Below are 19,212 nucleotides of genomic sequence, written 5' to 3'. Positions count from 1 at the left end.
GTGACCTCCGTAAGACTTCGTTAGAAAAATATTGACGTGTTCGTTAAATGCTTACAACACAGTAGCTGACTGAGATTCCCACTAAGCACTGACAATTGCCCCCTTATACAAAATGACGCTATTTTTAACAGACATCTCAACCCTGAAGCTTAACAACAAAACGACGTTGCCTCCATCTATCTACCCTAAATCTAAACCAGAAAAACGAGAGCATCTTCTCCCCCTCTCTAAACCCCAATTGGAAACGATGTCGCTCTCCCTAAATCTAAACCAGAAAAACGAGAGCATCTTCTCACATTATTCCTTCATGTCTTAATGTCTCTGTATCCGCGCAATGTCTAGTTGAGAACTTATTTTTTCCCGACAGGGAAACATTTTTGCCCCGCAGAGAATCGTTTCTGCCTGAAAGAGAAATTTATTGTCGCGGAGAATTATTTGTACCTGATAGAGAAGTATTATCCCCTGACATGAAAACTTTTCCATTCAGCAATGAATTACAGAGAAAATACTTTGCAGTCGAACGTATTAGATGCATTTGACCCGGGGAAACCGATCCTGGAAGTGAATCCAAGTGTTGGAACTCATGGAATCCAAACTTGTTGCCCAGAAAATGCGTATTCCATCTTCGCCACCTTTTGGATGCTTCTTTTTGATCAATCGCTCAAAGTCTGTTTCTTCAATGAAATTGCGAAACAATACCCATACAAATTCAGCTTCAAAGTTTCTTTCTTTAAGAGTGAACTTTGTATTTTCTGCTGTTCCAGTTGCAGCTACTGATATCCAAACGTCTCCGTTTCTCCTTCAGGAGGTTAATAGAAAGATACCCAGAAAGTTTCCAAGGCCTCAGTGGTCAATGAATAATCAAACTGAAACAAATTATGAAATGAAACGATCTGCAAAAGAGGGATTAAAGCGATATTCTGGGATGTTGCGGGAGTGTGCTTCAAAAAAGACATTTGTTGAGGGAAAGGCAATTCATGGGAATATGATTAGAAGTGGGTTAGAGCCAGATTCTCATTTATTGGTTTCTTTGATTAATTTTTATGTAAAATGTGGGAGCTTAGTGTCTGCACGCAAGGTGTTTGATGATATGCCTGAACAAGATGTTGTGTCATGGACTGCTCTAATTGCAGGATGTGTGAGTGAAGGGTTTGGAAGTGATGGTGCTAGTCTTTATTGTGAAATGAGAAAGGAAAATATAATGACCAATGAGTTTGCCTTGGCCACTGTGTTGAAAGCATGTTCTATGTGCTTGAACATAGAATTTGGAAAGCAGGTTCATGTAGAAGCAATAAAAGCTGGGTTGTTATCTGATTTGTTTGTTGGTTCTACTCTTGTTGACCTTTATGCAAAGTGTGATGAGGTAGAGCTTGCTGATAGTGTGTTTTTTGATATGCTGGAGAAGAATGATGTGTCATGGAATGCCTTGCTTAATGGTTATGCTCAAAAGGGCGATGGGAAGGAGGTGCTGAAGTTGTTTATTCAGATGACAGAATGTGGAATGCACTTTAGTAAATTCACTCTATCAATTGCGTTAAAGGGCTGTGCTAACTCAGGAAATCTGCAAGTAGGGAAGATTTTGCATTCTTTGGCTATCAGGAGTGGGTGTGAACTTGATGAATTTCTGGGTTGTAGTCTTGTTGACATGTACTCCAAGTGTGGGTTGGCATATGATGCATTAAAAGTATTCAGCAGGATAAAAGACCCTGATGTCGTAGCCTGGAGTGCAATGATTACTGGCCTTGATCAACAGGGCCATAGCCATGAAGCAGCTAAGGTATTTCATCTGATGCGATGTGCAGGAGTTAAACCTAATCAGTTTAGCCTTGCTAGTGTTGTTAGTGCTGCTACAACTATGGGTGAACTGCGCTTTGGTCAAAGTATTCATTCTTGTGTTTACAAGTATGGGCTGGAATCTGAGAATTCAGTTGGAAATGCACTGATCATGATGTACATGAAAAGTGGATGTGTGCAAGATGGTGTCCAAGTGTTCGAGAGAATGACCAATCAGGATTTAGTTTCATGGAATGCCCTTTTATCTGGTTTCTATGACCTTAAAAATTGTCATGAAGGGCCAAGAATCTTCTACCAGATGCTTATGAAAGGTCTCAAGCCCAATATGTACACATTTATTGGTGTAATAAGGTCTTGTACCAGTCTTTTGGATGTGCGCTTTGGAAGGCAAGTACATGCTCATATCATAAAGAATAGCCTTGATGGTAATGATTTCATTGGAACAGGTCTTGTTGACATGTATGCAAAAAGTAGCTGCTTGGAGGATGCAGATGTAGTTTTCAATAGATTAGCTAACAGGGATCTCTTCTCTTGGACAGTCATTATCTCTGGTTATGCACAAACTGATTATGCAGAAAATGCTGTGAAGTACTTAGTAGAGATGCTAAGAGAGGGTATGAAGCCTAATGAGTTCACTCTTGCCAGCTGTTTAAGCGGATGCTCCCATATGGCAACCCTGGGAAATGGGCAGCAGCTGCATTCTGTGGCAATTAAGTCTGGGCATTTTGGTGATCTATATGTTGCTAGTGCACTTGTTGATATGTATGGGAAGTGTGGGTGCATAAAAGATGCTGAGGCCATTTTTAAGGGCTTGTTTTCAAGGGATACAATCTCATGGAATACAATTATATCTGGATACTCACAAAATGGGCAAGGGAAGAATGCTCTTGAAGCCTTTCAGATGATGTTAGATGAAGGCATTGTGCCTGATAAGATCACTTTCTTAAGTGTTCTTGCCACTTGTAGCTACATGGGTTTGGTAGAAGAGGCAAAACAGTTTTTTAACTTGATGCGCAAAGCTTATGGGATCAATCCTTCGATTGAACATCATGCTTGTATGGTTGATGTTCTTGGTCGAGCAGGAAAATTCAATGAGGTTGAGGTCTTCATTGACAAAATGAAGCTAACACCATATTCCTTGATCTGGGAGACTGTTCTTGGAGCATGTAAATTGCATGGGAATGTTGACTTGGGTGAACGAGCTGCTGAGAAACTATTTGAACTTGAACCCAGTATGGACTCCAGTTATATATTGCTATCAAACATTTTTGCGGCCAAAGGTAGGTGGGATGAGGTTAAAAAAATAAGGGCTTTGATGTCTACTAAGGGTGTTAAGAAAGAGCCTGGCTGTAGCTGGATAGAAGTTGATGGTCTAGTCCACGTCTTCACATCTCATGATGGTTCACATCCCAAAACAAGGGAAATCTATGCCATATTGGAGGAGCTAGGGCAAAAATTAACTTCAATAGGTTATAGGCAAAACTTGGGCTTGAATGTTAACTTTCGATTTTGGATGAATCTTGGATCAATTTAAGCTTATGATAAGTTCTACGTTTTGATAAGGTATGCAATTAACAAGCACTTAGGTTACTGTTTCTAGGGATAATGGAAATGTGATATATGATATTATGGTTATCTTGGAAACTTAGTTGAGTGGTGCAGTAGAAACAGATTATTCTTTTTACACCATTTTCTTCTGTAATTCCGAGTTTCTCAGATTAGATTTCTGCAGTTTGTTGCACTTAAGTTTCTTGTTCAAAACACAAACGCAGCTCAAGTTGAAATTTCTAGTTTTACTAATTTCATTAATCAACTATTTTAACCATACAGTTCTACATATTTTGCTTGCAGATTCTCACTCTTTTGCCGAAGCCATAATGAGGACAGATTTTTGTTAGTTCAGGTTGCTTTTATGGGGTCTACTGTAAGTTTTTCCATTCAATTCTTGTTAATAATTTTCTACAATTTTAGAATGTGAATATTTTTGCATTTCTTTTAAGGTTATGCTTGGATATGTGAGGATTGCAAATGAACAGAGATTTGAATTAAACATTGATCTTAGTTTCTATGATATATAAATTTTCTTAAGTTGGATGAAATGAATAGAGATTTGTATATGCTTCTTTAAGGTTCAGTTCAAATTTTTTTTTCTTTTTTCTTCTTTTAAATTTTTGAAGTCCAAATCTTGTTTTATAAATGTTTGAAGTTCAAATTCTGATGTTAGCGTTTGAAATTTGCCATCCGAATGCAACATTAGCATTTCTCATCTGTCCTTTGGGAAAACCTTGGTGATGGTCTTTTATTTGTTCCTTAAGAGAGAAGGGATCCTTCGTCGGTTTTTATTATATTAACATATTATTTCTCCATATTTGCAATGAAGTTGTACAAGAGTTAACTCTTGGAGATTTAACTTTCTGCATTGCATTGTTGTAGCCTTTAGATTTTAGATGCTTTGGGGGAATGAATGCCTAGGGAGTAGCTATTGCATTGTTTGTTTTTCTTTGTTCTGTTCCCCTACCTATTCTCCCTCTTGCAATGACTCTCTTGTTGAACCACACTAACGATACATCTAATACATCATAATTGAATGCAATAAGTGGACCAAAGGTTAATGACTAACATTTCATTCTACTAACCATGCTTTAATAGGACAAACAGAATATTGTCTTGTACTCTTTTTTCAGTTTTTTCATAGATTCATAGTGTTATCATTCAACTTCTTGAAATTGATTTATATTTGCTTTTATTTTTTGGTTAATTAAATAAAGGCACTGAGCTGGATTGGTGACCGATCAACTAGTGATGTTGTTGTCAGGCTACGAACACAGGAAGGCCGAGATGAGTGGTTTTACTGTCATTCTCTCATCCTGGTAGAGAAGAGCAAATACTTTGGTGACCGTCTTTCTGAGAACTGGCCTACTTGCCAGATCATTGACTCACGGAATTGTGTTGAAGTGTATTGCCAAGAGTCAGACTTTGATCACCATGTCAATGTTCTTCGGCTTCTGTATGTTGCTATAGATGCCTCATCAGATGATATATGGCATGGTGTGAAGAATGCCCTTGGCATTCTGCGGGTTGCCGTGAGCTTGGCTCGCCGAAAATTGTTTCTGGTTGTGTGAATTTCTTGGAAGCAGTCCCTTGGGAAGAAGCTGAGGAGCAGGAGATCTTAAGGATCATACCACGCATGGGATCACAAGCGGAACCAATTCTTGCCCGTCTCCAACCAGTCAACCAGTCAATGATCTGAAAACATCTGCACAGGAGCAGCTTGAATACATGCTCACAGAAGATGATGATGCCCCTCTATTAACAGCTGACGATGAGATAAAATCCGTTGTAAAAGAATGTTTGAAAGGGCTCTTCTCCAGATTTAACAAACTATTGGACGATTTATTGTGTAAATCTGTGGAGTCAGTTTCAGAGTCAGGGAGCGTACGATCACTTCAATCTTATTTATCAGATATGTCATGGGCATCTCAGATTGTAAGTAAGTTGGAAATCATGTTTGAATTTGTCTACAGTTGGGTAGATTCATCAGATAAGATACTTCAGGTTGTTGAGCAAGCATGCACAGCTGTTGAAATAATTGAGATAAAGTTGAAGGTTATTGAGGTGGCGGCAAAGGTTTTAGAATCTAAAGGATATGGCACTGTTATTTTGCCAACTGCAAAACGGCATCATATGGTGAAGGTTTGGCTTCCATTTGTGAGGGTCACGAAGCCTTTTATTGATTCTGTGACAACTAACTATGAGGATACTGAGCTTAAGATTGATGCCGAGCAGTGGCAGTCCTTGGAATCCTCGTTTGTTTCAATAGTTCTTGCATTACCTTCTGGAGACCAGGCAGAGATTTTGACTGAATGGTTGGGAAATGAGCATATTCGCTATCCGGACTTTACTGAGGCATTTGAGGTGTGGTGTTACAGGTCCAAGGTTGCCAAGAGAAGACTAGCTGATATAAAAGGAAACCATGATATGATCAACACAAGTTGATAATTTCATATGACTTCTTTCCATAGTTTCATGAGGCATAGAGTTAGACAGATCTCACTTAAGCTAGCATCAAGTAACTCTTTTGTTTCCTTTTATCTGCATATATTAAACTTGTAATAGGAAGAAAGTTCCACTGAAACAAGAACTGTACTTGGATTTATTCTAGGATTTTGCAGATTATATAGTTCTATGATCCATTTGATTGTAAAAACAATGATTGTGAATATCAAAAATTCTGGAACAAATAAAGAATAGAAGATGTATATTTCTGCGATCTTTTCCCTAAAATAGTAAAAGCTTGTGCAATCTTACTGTACTATCAAATTAACTTATGCAAATTTTGCATTTATTTATTTGGTAGGAATTAGTATTTTAGTGGGAATTCATTAGATTGGAGAAATGTATGTTTGAGGGTTATCTTCTTGTTATTGCTATTCTCGAGAAGATAATTACGGTCATGAGATGAATTATTCGCATGAGATGTATTAACTCTTGTACAACTTCATTGCAATTATGGAGAAATAATATGTTAATATAATAAAAACCGAAGAAGGATCCCTTCTCTCTTAAGGAACAAATAAAAGACCATCACCAAGGTTTTCCCAAAGGACAGATGAGAAATGCTAATGTTGCATTCGGATGGCAAATTTCAAACACTAACATCAGAATTTGAACTTCAAACATTTATAAAACAAGATTTGGACTTCAAAAATTTAAAAGAAGAAAAAAGAAAAAAGAAAAAAAAAAAAAATTGAACTGAACCTTAAAGAAGCATATACAAATCTCTATTCATTTCATCCAACTTAAGAAAATTTATATATCATAGAAACTAAGATCAATGTTTAATTCAAATCTCTGTTCATTTGCAATCCTCACATATCCAAGCATAACCTTAAAAGAAATGCAAAAATATTCACATTCTAAAATTGTAGAAAATTATTAATAAGAATTGAATGGAAAAACTTACAGTAGACCCCATAAAAGCAACCTGAACTAACAAAAATCTGTCCTCATTATGGCTTCGGCAAAAGAGTGAGAATCTGCAAGCAAAATATGTAGAACTGTATGGTTAAAACAGTTGATTAATGAAATTAGTAAAACTAGAAATTTCAACTTAAACTGCGTTTGTGTTTTGAACAAGAAACTTAAGTGCAACAAACTGCAGAAACAGTAACCTAAGTGCTTGTTAATTGCATACCTTATCAAAACATAGAACTCATCATAAGCTTAAATTGATCCAAGATTCATCCAAAATCGAAAGTTGACATTCAAGCCCAAGTTTTGCCTATAACCTATTGAAGTTAATTTTTACCCTAGCTCCTCCAATATGGCATAGATTTCCCTTGTTTTGGGATGTGAACCTTCATGAGATGTGAAGACGTGGACTAGACCATCAACTTCTATCCAGCTACAACCAGGCTCTTTCTTAACACCCTTAGTAGACATCAAAGCCCTTATTTTTTTAACCTCATCCCACCTACCTTTGGCCGCAAAAATGTTTGATAGCAATATATAACTGGAGTCCATACTGGGTTCAAGTTCAAATAGTTTCTCAGCAGCTCGTTCACCCAAGTCAACATTCCCATGCAATTTACATGCTCCAAGAACAGTCTCCCAGATCAAGGAATATGGTGTTAGCTTCATTTTGTCAATGAAGACCTCAACCTCATTGAATTTTCCTGCTCGACCAAGAACATCAACCATACAAGCATGATGCTCAATCGAAGGATTGATCCCATAAGCTTTGCGCATCAAGTTAAAAAACCGTTTTGCCTCCTCTACCAAACCCATGTAGCTACAAGTGGCAAGAACACTTAAGAAAGTGATCTCATCAGGCACAATGCCTTCATCTAACATCATCTGAAAGGCTTCAAGAGCATTCTTCCCTTGTCCATGTTGTGAGTATCCAGATATAATTGTATTCCATGAGATTGTATCCCGTGAAAACAAGCCCTTAAAAATGGCCTCAGCATCTTTTATGCACCCACACTTCCCATACATATCAACAAGTGCACTAGCAACATATAGATCACCAAAATGCCCAGACTTAATTGCCACAGAATGCAGCTGCTGCCCATTTCCCAGGGTTGCCATATGGGAGCATCCGCTTAAACAGCTGGCAAGAGTGAACTCATTAGGCTTCATACCCACTCTTAGCATCTCTACTAAGTACTTCACAGCATTTTCTGCATAATCAGTTTGTGCATAACCAGAGATAATGACTGTCCAAGAGAAGAGATCCCTGTTAGCTAATCTATTGAAAACTACATCTGCATCCTCCAAGCACCTACTTTTTGCATACATGTCAACAAGACCTGTTCCAATGAAATCATTACCATCAAGGCTGTTCTTTATGATATGAGCATGTACTTGCCTTCCAAAGCGCACATCCAAAAGACTGGTACAAGACCTTATTACACCAATAAATGTGTACATATTGGGCTTGAGACCTTTCATAAGCATCTGGTAGAAGATTCTTGGCCCTTCATGACAATTTTTAAGGTCATAGAAACCAGATAAAAGGGCATTCCATGAAACTAAATCCTGATTGGTCATTCTCTCGAACACTTGGACACCATCTTGCACACATCCACTTTTCATGTACATCATGATCAGTGCATTTCCAACTGAATTCTCAGATTCCAGCCCATACTTGTAAACACAAGAATGAATACTTTGACCAAAGCGCAGTTCACCCATAGTTGTAGCAGCACTAACAACACTAGCAAGGCTAAACTGATTAGGTTTAACTCCTGCACATCGCATCAGATGAAATACCTTAGCTGCTTCATGGCTATGGCCCTGTTGATCAAGGCCAGTAATCATTGCACTCCAGGCTACAACATCAGGGTCTTTTATCCTGCTGAATACTTTGAATGCATCATATGCCAACCCACACTTGGAGTACATGTCAACAAGACTACAACCCAGAAATTCATCAAGTTCACACCCACTCCTGATAGCCAAAGAATGCAAAATCTTCCCTACTTGCAGATTTCCTGAGTTAGCACAGCCCTTTAACGCAATTGATAGAGTGAATTTACTAAAGTGCATTCCACATTCTGTCATCTGAATAAACAACTTCAGCACCTCCTTCCCATCGCCCTTTTGAGCATAACCATTAAGTAAGGCATTCCATGACACATCATTCTTCTCCGGCATATCAAAAAACACACTATCAGCAAGCTCTACCTCATCACACTTTGCATAAAGGTCAACAAGAGTAGAACCAACAAACAAATCAGATAACAACCCAGCTTTTATTGCTTCTACATGAACCTGCTTTCCAAATTCTATGTTCAAGCACATAGAACATGCTTTCAACACAGTGGCCAAGGCAAACTCATTGGTCATTATATTTTCCTTTCTCATTTCACAATAAAGACTAGCACCATCACTTCCAAACCCTTCACTCACACATCCTGCAATTAGAGCAGTCCATGACACAACATCTTGTTCAGGCATATCATCAAACACCTTGCGTGCAGACACTAAGCTCCCACATTTTACATAAAAATTAATCAAAGAAACCAATAAATGAGAATCTGGCTCTAACCCACTTCTAATCATATTCCCATGAATTGCCTTTCCCTCAACAAATGTCTTTTTTGAAGCACACTCCCGTAACATCCCAGAATATCGCTTTAATTCCTCTTTTGCAGATCGTTTCATTTCATAATTTGTTTCAGTTTGATTATTCATTGACCACTTAGGCCTTGGAAACTTTCTGGGTATCTTTCTATTAACCTCCTGAAGGAGAAACGGAGACGTTTGGATATCAGTAGCAGCAACTGGAGCAGCAGAAAATACAAAGTTCACTCTTAAAGAAAGAAACTTTGAAGCTGAATTTGTATGGGTATTGTTTCGCAATTTCATTGAAGAAACAGACTTTGAGCGATTGATCAAAAAGAAGCATTGAGTCGATTTGATAAAGAAGCAAAGCGCGTTCCAGTTTCAACAACTGTTGAGCGGTGAGTTGAGCGGTGAGCCAGCGAAAGAATCGGTCGATCTCTGTCTCAGTACTAGTCCAGACCAGCTTCCTTTCTTAATGTCTCACCCTTTTTGGATCAGTCGGTGGCCTGGCTTATCTTTTTTGGGGGTTAGGTTTTCTGTCTCTAAGCGGGAAAAAGCCCCAAATTTGATTTGATTCAAATTATTGGGTTTGCTGATTCGATTCATATTGTTCATGGGCTTTGTTTTACTAATGGGCTTAGGACGGATTTATCCTCTCTTTTTGTTTTCGGTTTTCGTAAGCTTTTCGATTTTTACTATTTTGATGTTTTTAACTGAAAAAATCTATAATCAAGTACATTTTTTTATGTGGATAGTAGTAGGAGTAAGTCTTTTTTCTTTTTTCCTTTTTATTAGAAAAGGGGTGAGCAAGCTCACAATAAATTAACTATAAGTTTTCAAATGAGAAACTCCACTATCATCGTGAAGAAGCCATTAAGACGAATGTCCAGGCGGAAAAGACTCTGCTAAATTAGCTATGAATCTGTTGTGTGATGGATAGTAGGTGCAATTTGATTCAAATGGAGCTCACCTTTTGCCATATAAGCAAATGATATAGTAATGTAGGGGTCATCGCGGTTCGGTTTCAAATTGAAATCGAACTGAAATGGAATCGATTAAAATTAGTACTAAATCGTGGTCAACTATTCTGATATTAAAATCGTAAACGAAATATGTGAACTTAAAGATCAATTTCGGTTCTTTATTTTTTGAAATTAAAATCGGAGATTTTGGTTTAAAACCAGCAATTCCAGTTTGAAACCATGAAAAATATGTTCTTAAAAAAAACTCCCAACTTATTTTTTTGGTTTTGGCCTAATGATCAAAAAAATCTTGAATTTTGGACATTTTAACCGATTTAACCAATTTTTTTAATTTTATCAATTAATTTATGGTACTTATTTTTTAATAACAATTGTGACTTCCGTCAGACTTGTTGGAAAAATATTGACGTGTTCGTTAAATGTTGACAACACAGCAGCTGACTGAGATTCCCACTAAGCACTCACAATTGCCCCCTTATACAAAATGACGCTATTTTTAACAGACATCTCAACCCTAAAGCTTAACAACAAAACGACGTTGCCTCCATCTATCTACCCTAAATCTAAACCAGAAAAACGGGAGCATCTTCTCCCTCGCTCTAAACCCCAATTGGAAACGATGTCGCTCTCCCAATGTCAATAGCTACTGTCGACGACCTATGCCCCTCTCTCAAATCCCTAAAAATGATTTTCTAAAACCCTTTATCCCTTTTCATGTTGAAGAAAGTGACAGATAATATAAACAAAGGTTAGTGGACCTTCATTCTTGTGAAGTAAAGACATAGGACTGTGGAAACAGAGCTGGTGGTTGAAAAAAAATAATTTTGGCGGACATTCATCAAAGCTTGCACCATAACTGAGGTATTCCAGTGCATAATTTTTTTAGGTTAAGTGAAGTTACTGTAGTTTATTAATATTTTTAGGTTAAGTGTAGTTTATTCCACTGCATTCGTATGACTAGAGGTCTCTAAATATTGCGCTGAATATTTCACCATAATAGAGGTTTTAGGGTAATGGGTATAAAAAAACATGTTTGAGATAACTAAAGAAAAGTGACATTTGTATATTACAACTCATTCAAACTATTAATGCATGGTTATTTATGAAACAGATATGGATGAATATTTCACCATTTGATTATGGAATTGTGGCATCAAACAATTACGTTGGTGGACTGCCTGTTTTCTTTGATAATTGCGTCTCAGACAATATGTCATTAATTAAGATAAAAGGTTTGGCTAGGGAATGTGGGTACACAGATGTTGTAAAAATTGCTCTTCAAGTCCCAAACATGGCAGGACCTGTTTCCATAAGGTTGATGAATAATGACATAGATGTGTTAGAGATGGCTGAATATGGTAGAAAAAATGGTCAAATAACCATTTATATGGAGGGGATTGATGATGGTAGTCATGGAGAAAATGATAAAGTAGGTAATTTGCAAGAAGGTCATAATTAGAATTTGCAAGAAATTAATGTTGAAGGGAGTGATTTGCACAGTGTGAATGTGAGGGAAGGAAAGGACACTAATTTGCATAGTGTCAATGTGAGAGAAGGAGATGACACTTCCTCTGATGATTCTGATTATGTGCCTCCTGAAGAAGGCTTATCAAGTTCTGAAGATGAAGAATATCATTTGGCAAAGAGGAATAAAAAGAATTATAAACATGATTTTCTACAGGAAAAAGATGTTGGTGAGAATATAGTTCCAAGAAATAATGTGACTGCTGATCAGGTGCAATCTTCTGTGAATGAAGGAAGTAGTGGCTATATAAGTGTTTATGAAAAGACAGATAAAGATGTGATTACACCTCATAGTAGCAACAATGAGGTTGAAAAGAATAGGTTAACGAAGTGAAGGAGGAAGATTATTTATGACCCTCAATGTGATCATTCTAAGCTGAAGTTTACAATTGGGATGAGATTTACAATTCTTGAACAATTTAAATTTATTGTCCAAGAGTTTGCAATTGCAAATGGGTTCAATGTGAGATGGTATAAAAGCTGTTCTGAGAGGGCAGATGCTAGGAGTGCGCAAGGTTGCCCTTGGAGGGTATATGCTGCTAAGCTACAAAAGGAGAAGACTTTTGCTATGAAAATTCACAATGATGATCACAAATGTTTCAGGAGCCTAACAAATAGACAAACAACTGCAAAATGGATTGCAATAAAGCTTCTCCCCACATTTAGAAAGAAACCTGAATGGGAAGTGAAGGAACTATAAGATGAGTTGAAAGAGAGATATAGTTAATTTGACGATGTGTAATCGTACTAGAAAGAAAGCTCAAGAAATGGTCAGGGGGTCTATTTGGAACATTGCAATGTTAAGATCATATGATGTTGAGTTGCCTCAAGCTGATACAAACGAGAGGTTTGAGTTTATTTTGAAGAAGGTGAAGTTGGTGCTTTTAAAAGGTATCATGTTGGATTCTCATGCCATGTGAAATCATTTAAAAAAGGATGTAGGCCCATTATTGGGCTTGATGGATGCTTTTTAAAGACAAGGTTAGGTGGGATTTTGTTGAGTGCAATAGGTAGAGACCAAATAATCAAATGTACCCAATAGATTGGGCTGTGGTGGAGATTGAATCTCAAGCAACTTGGACTTGGTTCTTAGCAATTATGTTTGAAGAATTGGGCTTAGGTGATGGGCTTAGTTGGACTTTTGTAAGTGACCAACAAAAGGTCTTTAGGGCTTTATTTCATTGCATTTTGGACTTTTCTTATGTTGCATTTTGGTATGAGCTTAAAATTGTGTATTATTTTCTCCTTGCCAACAAGGTCTTATCAATTCCATTCAAGAACTAGCTCCTTTTTTCTGAACATAGGAACTGCGCAAGTCATATGTATGCAAATTGGAAGAAGACTTATAAGGGTGAAGCTTTTAAGAAATTGTTCTGGCGAGCTGCAAGAGCAACCTATGTTGCAGAATTTAGGAGTGTAATGAAGGAACTCAAGGAATTAAATGTTGATGCACATGATACATTAATGAAGCAAAATCCTGAGAAATTTTGTAAATGCTACATTAATGCACTACCTAAGTGTGATGTCATCGAGAATAACTTATCTGAGACATTCAATGGGTACATCGTCAAAGCAAGATGTTTGCCTATTATATACATGTTAGAGGGAATTATTTGCAATTATTTGCAAAAGTAACACAACAAATGAACTAGACAAATTTATGATTTCATTAAGTCAATTTTCATTGTTCACATCCCAACCTAAAAGCAGATGCAAGCTAATTAAACATTACAAGTAACATTGCCAGCAAACAAACAATACACGTTAAACCTAGCTTCTCCTTGTAATCCAGCTTAGCCATTTCCATCTTCATTGAACTAATCTCACTTTGCAAAGCTTAGTTCTGTGCTTTAAAGTCTACCAAATCATCTTTTCTGTTTTTACATTTTTGCTCCAACTGTGCTATCTTTTCTACACTTAGTTCGTCCTTCTCCTTCATCAACTTGATTTGCTGCTCCAAGGACTACTTTTAACTTATCAAAAATCTTAGTACTTCCTCATCACGTGGGAGACTCTCAAGGTCAAACCACTCAAAAAACCCATAATCGTTATCTCTATCCTGTAAGAAACAAAATTCATAAACATACACAACCATTCTAGAAAACAAAAATCACAAAATGACTCAAAATAATACATAATCCCATTAGGTGTACACTTCTTTACCATCCAATATGAACAACAAAAGAAATGCCTCCCTGGATTACGAGAACTCTATGATGTATACAATCTAGCCCTGAGATTATGCCTGCAATCCACTCTCGCCCTCGAGCTCACAGTTATTTCTGTTGCTTGGCTCATTTCAACTCCATTCATCGAAGCCATCTGTAGATTTTGTTCAAAGAGGATACACAATCGATTTGAAGAAAAAATTAGGAGTAGATTACAAGTATATAATTTGTGTTGAAGAGAATGGATTAGTAGAAAGAATAGGTGCTCTACTTTTAAGGATTTAAGAATGTGCGAGTGATCGTTTCCAATTGGGGTTTAGAGAGAAGGACAAGACGTTGTTTTTCTAGTTCAGATTTAGGGTAGATAGATGGAGGCGGCGTCGTTTGTCGTTAAGGTTTAGGGTTTAGATGTCTGCTAAAAACGACGTCGTTTTTGTTTTACAAGGGGACATCATGAGCGCTTAGTGGAAATTTCAGTCAGCTGCTGTATTATCAGCATTTAATAGACACATCAACGTTTTCTGACAGAATTTGACGGAGGTCACAATTATTATTAAAAAATAAGTACCATACATTGATCGATAAAATTAAAAATTTTGGTTAAATCGACGCTCAAAGTTCAAGATTTTTTTTATCACTAGGCCTTTTGTTTTATTATAATTTTTTAAAGTAATTTTAAGATTTTTTATTAAATTGATTTAGTTTTTTATAATAATATTTACTATTATTATTTGTTCAAACTACAAATCTTTTAAAAAAATATTTTAAAAAATTTAAAATATATTATTTAATTTCAATTTAAAATTAGAAAAACAAAACGGATGGTTCCAAAATCATCTTATAAACCATCTTAAAGCGATTCGATTTCAATTCTAACTTTTTTATAATCAGAACCGATGATTTTGAAATCGAAATCAGTGGTTCTGAAACCATGGTCATATATATAGTAATGAGTTATTTACATTACAAACTCACATGTATTTTAATGGCAAAAAAAATTAAAAAAGGGATAGATTTATGGATTTGATATATTGCAAATTTTTAAGTAAATAAATTTTCTCTCAAAAAATTTTTTTAAAGATGAATAATTTATTATTTATATACGAGTGCGTATGTATGTAAGGTATGATGACTGAGAGTAATTTTTTCACATCATGAACTGAAAAAAAGAGAAAATAATTTTTAAGAAATAAGCATTGTTTTTTTGTTTCTTAAAAAAAAAAAACATGCAACTACAACAATTAACAAACAAGCCCTTAATTTTTCTAGTCCATTCTTCCTTTGTTGAAACCTTTTACACAGGATGAGAAATAATTTATATATATATATAATTTATATATATATATATATATATAAAGAATCGAAAGCTCAAAATAATAAAAAAAACTAAAAAAAAAAGAGATAGAAATTAGTGAATGATTACAACATAATGCAGATATGAATTTAAATGGTTGATCGCTTCATGCAGTGCAAGCTATGATTATAGAAGGCTTTATCCAAATTAAGGGCTAAAGATTGACAGTTAGAAGTAAAAATATTTTTTTTGTTTACACTATTCTTTCAAAACATAATTATTTCAAAAGATTATTTTATTGCAATGGTAATTCAGTCTTCCAAGTGTTAATTTATACATTTGGTCCTCACGTTTAGTTCAATAGTCAGTGACACAAAATTACTGTGAATTGAATTATGACTAAACGCCTCTATATTGTCTAAGTCAGACGTAATTAAACATGCTAACAATAACTGATAAAAATAATTTTATCAATAACTATATTAGTTAATGACTACCAACTATTAATTTTTAGCACCTACCAATTAGCAATTAGGTTCAATTTCACACATTATACTTAATTTTATCATTGTTGCACATTGACATACCTAAACCTTAATTTGTAACACAAACATATCAAACATTAATTTGTAATGAAAACTTTGAAATCAAATTTTACTAGTCATGTACCTCTGCGATGCGTGAATTTTATAATTTTCTTAATCAAATTGAATTTAATTTTCAAGAAAATTATTGTAATTTATATGTGTGTTGCTTTAATTTAAATAATTTGCTTATGTAATTTTGATTAAACGATGAAAGGTAAAGTTATACGCTCCTTTTGAAATTCTTAACTAATGAACTAAAATATTAATAAGCACAATTAATTATTGTTAGCAAATTATTGTAATTGAACTGATATATTTAGTTAATTATTTATTTTTCTTTTTCAAATTTTCATATATTCAAATTAAATGAGATATGAGAATATTCAATTTTAATGAAAAAATTTTAGTGAATTAAAATTAATATTTTATTCTATTTATTAATGTACCTGTATTATTTAATTAATTTTATTGACTATGACTCTATTATAATTCTATTAATTTTTTATTACAGAAGAAAAACTATTTAATAAAAAAATTAATATTTATCAAATTGAAAAAATATTAATTATAATGAAATCCTCCATTATTTATTAGTTTGTAACTCCATTATTTAATAAAAAAATATTTTTTTATTAAATGCAAAAAAAAAAAAGATGAATTATAATGAAAAAATAAAATGTCACATCATCACTTTTATATTCTAATATATTGCAACATGAGCATTTAGGCTTTATAAATTATATATTTATATAGATAGATAGATAAATATAGATACAGATACATTTAATTTCACTTGTTACTTCAATCATTTATTACACTTTCCTGATTTTTCCCTCTCTATATATCTCTTCTTAAAGGGGGTATTGAAGTGAGTTAAGAGCAGAAATTTTAATATACTGTGTTATACTTTTTTTTATTAGCAAAAAGAATAAATTTTATTAACGAAAAACTTATTTTATTCAAGTACTAACCCGAGCCAATATGCCTCCACAAACACCCAACCTAACTCGGATAATTTAAGTGAAAAAATCTGGTTAAAACATCATTACTCGCCTAAACTAAATATAACAAAAATCCAATACTATCAACTAATATCCCATAAAATTACAAAGCCAAAACAGCAGATGCAATAATCTGTAACTATACCAACCATCCAACACCATTTCTTGAGATGAAAAATGATAAGAGAGAGTTAGCAAGCAATAATCACGATAAGAGATTCTTAAAACTCAGCTCAATTCAATTTATATCCGAGCTAAAAATGGTGTGTTACATTTATCATCTTTTTGTCATTAAATTTGTAAAATCTTATTGTCACGACCCGAAACCATGGGCCGGACCGGCACTAGGGCCCAGGTAAGCTTAAGGCCCCCGAGGCCCGTAGTAAGCCTGAATCAATAAAATTCTCCTTTCTCAATATAAATTTCAAACATTTAGCCCATACTACTAGAAAAATAAACCTCAAGATTTTATTAAATCTCGGCCCAAATTCATCATCTACAACATTTCATAGTTCGGGCCCAATTAACAATACATCACATTTCTAATATGGATTCACAAAATTATTTCGTCTATATTAATACACGACTAATCGTATGTAAATTCTACAACTGCGGAGTCACTAACTATTTAGTATACATAGCTTTTCTTTTTATACATATAATTACATTGTAAAATAATTATAAAACTGGGAAAATTTTCTTCTAGTCCTGCGGCAAAGGAACATAACTTAACCGAATTAAAGAGAAATTTACTTCCTAAAAAGTTAAACAAGATATGTGAGCCTTCTAAGAAGTAATACCTATAGCACAACACACTCATTCACACAAATGAATAAATATATCAATCTAGTCATCCGACTAGTTATATGCTCACGCAGCCAGTCACACAAATGGCATATCATCAGCACTCACAATCATAAACATCTTCATGTAATCACATCACGTGGAAATTAGTCAGTGGCGCCACCTGAAACCCCAACGAGCCGTCCTCACACATGGCTCGCCCTCTCATACATGTGCACCAGGGAGCCGATCCCCCATACGGCCAACTGGTCTAATCCTCACTGACCAGTCCTCTCATTATTTTTCCATTCTCTCGTTTCTTTTCCATACCAACAGGAGGCAACCCGGTGGTCTCCATCCAATCTAGATCATCAAGTGCTCACAACAGGAGGCCACCCTGCGGGCTACAATCAAATCTAGATTGTCAGGTGCGCAACAACAAGAAGCCATCCTGTGAATTCCCATATAATCTATATCATCAGGTGCACAAGGGGGCGCCGATCTCCCATTTTCCCGGCCGACGGTCAAATGTCAAATCATAATCGGATCCATATCACAGACCGTCCTCACAAACCCATGGTGGTCCACTTCATCCCAATTCCACACAAACAAGGCATAACATATTCACAGCACAGGTAATCAAACAATGCAATCAAATGCAGACATATTGATCAGTTGAGCATCATAATGCAATGCACAATTAGGCATTCATTCTTAAATACAATTAAATAATTAAATAAATGATATTAACAACAACAAAGATAAAATAAATAATAATAATAATAATAATAATAATAAACAATGATAATCAAAATAAATAAATAATTGAATAATTAAATAAATAATAATGATAATCATAAAATGATTAGAGCACTATATTTATTATGTATTGAGTTATAGAATTAATCTAAATAAATTTATTAATTATGTTATTACTTACAACTAATCTAATTTCTATTGAAATTTCGGCAGCACCTCCCCTAAAAGTAGGACTATCTACCTGTTTAAATATCACAATAATATCATATATATATCAATCAATACACACAGCCCATCCGTCGGGCAACTCACAACAACATTTCACATCCGCCACATTCGTAACTCAACATCCGTTAAGCTCTTGTATCAACAAATAATCAATTCACATATTAATAACTAAGAATTCCAAATCAATTAATTAACAATTTATATTAACTATTAACCTCCAGACGATATTCATTAAAGTTCCTAAATTAGCTTACATAAATATTAGCTAAGAATTAAATTTTTTTTTTTTTTTTTTTTTTCAATATCAAACCTCCTAAATATAATTATAGTTCATGTAATTTATTTGACAAAGTTCTAAACTCATTTGCAATTACATTATTCTAAAATCCTAAACCAATTAACTAAATATATTCCGCTATCGCAAAATCCGCATACTAATCAATTTAATTTAATGACAAAGGACTAAAAATGTTCTATATATATTTAGGCTATTCCAATAACCTAATTTCTTATTATTCAATT

At 34.8% G+C, this 19,212-nt stretch overlaps 2 protein-coding genes, 2 long non-coding RNA genes and 1 pseudogene across 4 annotated transcripts; 3 read left to right on the top strand and 2 right to left on the bottom strand.

The window, feature by feature from the left end:
* Positions 1-103: 103 nt before the first annotated feature.
* Positions 104-3,718, top strand: LOC119371026 (pentatricopeptide repeat-containing protein At2g33680-like). The gene is made up of 2 exons (XM_089718590.1): positions 104-3,357; positions 3,646-3,718. The coding sequence occupies exon 1, from the start codon at positions 584-586 to the stop codon at positions 3,326-3,328; it is 2,745 nt and encodes a 914-aa protein (XP_089574716.1). The 5' UTR covers positions 104-583; the 3' UTR covers positions 3,329-3,357; positions 3,646-3,718.
* A 1,014-nt stretch (positions 3,719-4,732) lies between these two features.
* Positions 4,733-6,064, top strand: LOC119371031 (BTB/POZ domain-containing protein At3g05675 pseudogene; annotated as a pseudogene).
* Positions 6,053-9,911, bottom strand: LOC105635899 (pentatricopeptide repeat-containing protein At3g09040, mitochondrial). The gene is made up of 2 exons (XM_089718591.1): positions 6,989-9,911; positions 6,053-6,830 (listed from the first exon to the last, which is right to left on the bottom strand). The coding sequence occupies exon 1, from the start codon at positions 9,664-9,666 to the stop codon at positions 7,099-7,101; it is 2,568 nt and encodes an 855-aa protein (XP_089574717.1). The 5' UTR covers positions 9,667-9,911; the 3' UTR covers positions 6,053-6,830; positions 6,989-7,098.
* A 943-nt stretch (positions 9,912-10,854) lies between these two features.
* LOC149498116 (uncharacterized) lies at positions 10,855-13,150 on the top strand. Its single transcript, XR_016319439.1, has 2 exons — positions 10,855-11,207; positions 11,458-13,150. It is a non-coding gene; the product is annotated as an uncharacterized LOC149498116 (long non-coding RNA).
* A 364-nt stretch (positions 13,151-13,514) lies between these two features.
* LOC110009659 (uncharacterized) lies at positions 13,515-14,506 on the bottom strand. Its single transcript, XR_002284539.3, has 2 exons — positions 14,034-14,506; positions 13,515-13,929 (listed from the first exon to the last, which is right to left on the bottom strand). It is a non-coding gene; the product is annotated as an uncharacterized LOC110009659 (long non-coding RNA).
* Between the last annotated feature and the right edge of the window lie 4,706 nt (positions 14,507-19,212).

The sequence above is a fragment of the Jatropha curcas genome, chromosome 2 (assembly GCF_041381405.1).
Source record: "Jatropha curcas cultivar XTBG-Jc1 chromosome 2, XTBG_Jcur_1.0, whole genome shotgun sequence".
Lineage (NCBI taxonomy): Eukaryota > Viridiplantae > Streptophyta > Magnoliopsida > Malpighiales > Euphorbiaceae > Jatropha > Jatropha curcas.
Note: the sequence above shows the minus strand (reverse complement) of the source record. Positions and strands in the feature narration are given on the sequence as shown.

What these genes read in the sequence shown, in the direction of transcription:
- LOC119371026 (XM_089718590.1), top strand. Translation starts at nt 584, where the DNA reads ATGGAATCCAAACTTGTTGCCCAGAAAATGCGTATTCCATCTTCGCCA.
- LOC105635899 (XM_089718591.1), bottom strand. Translation starts at nt 9,666, where the DNA reads ATGAAATTGCGAAACAATACCCATACAAATTCAGCTTCAAAGTTTCTT.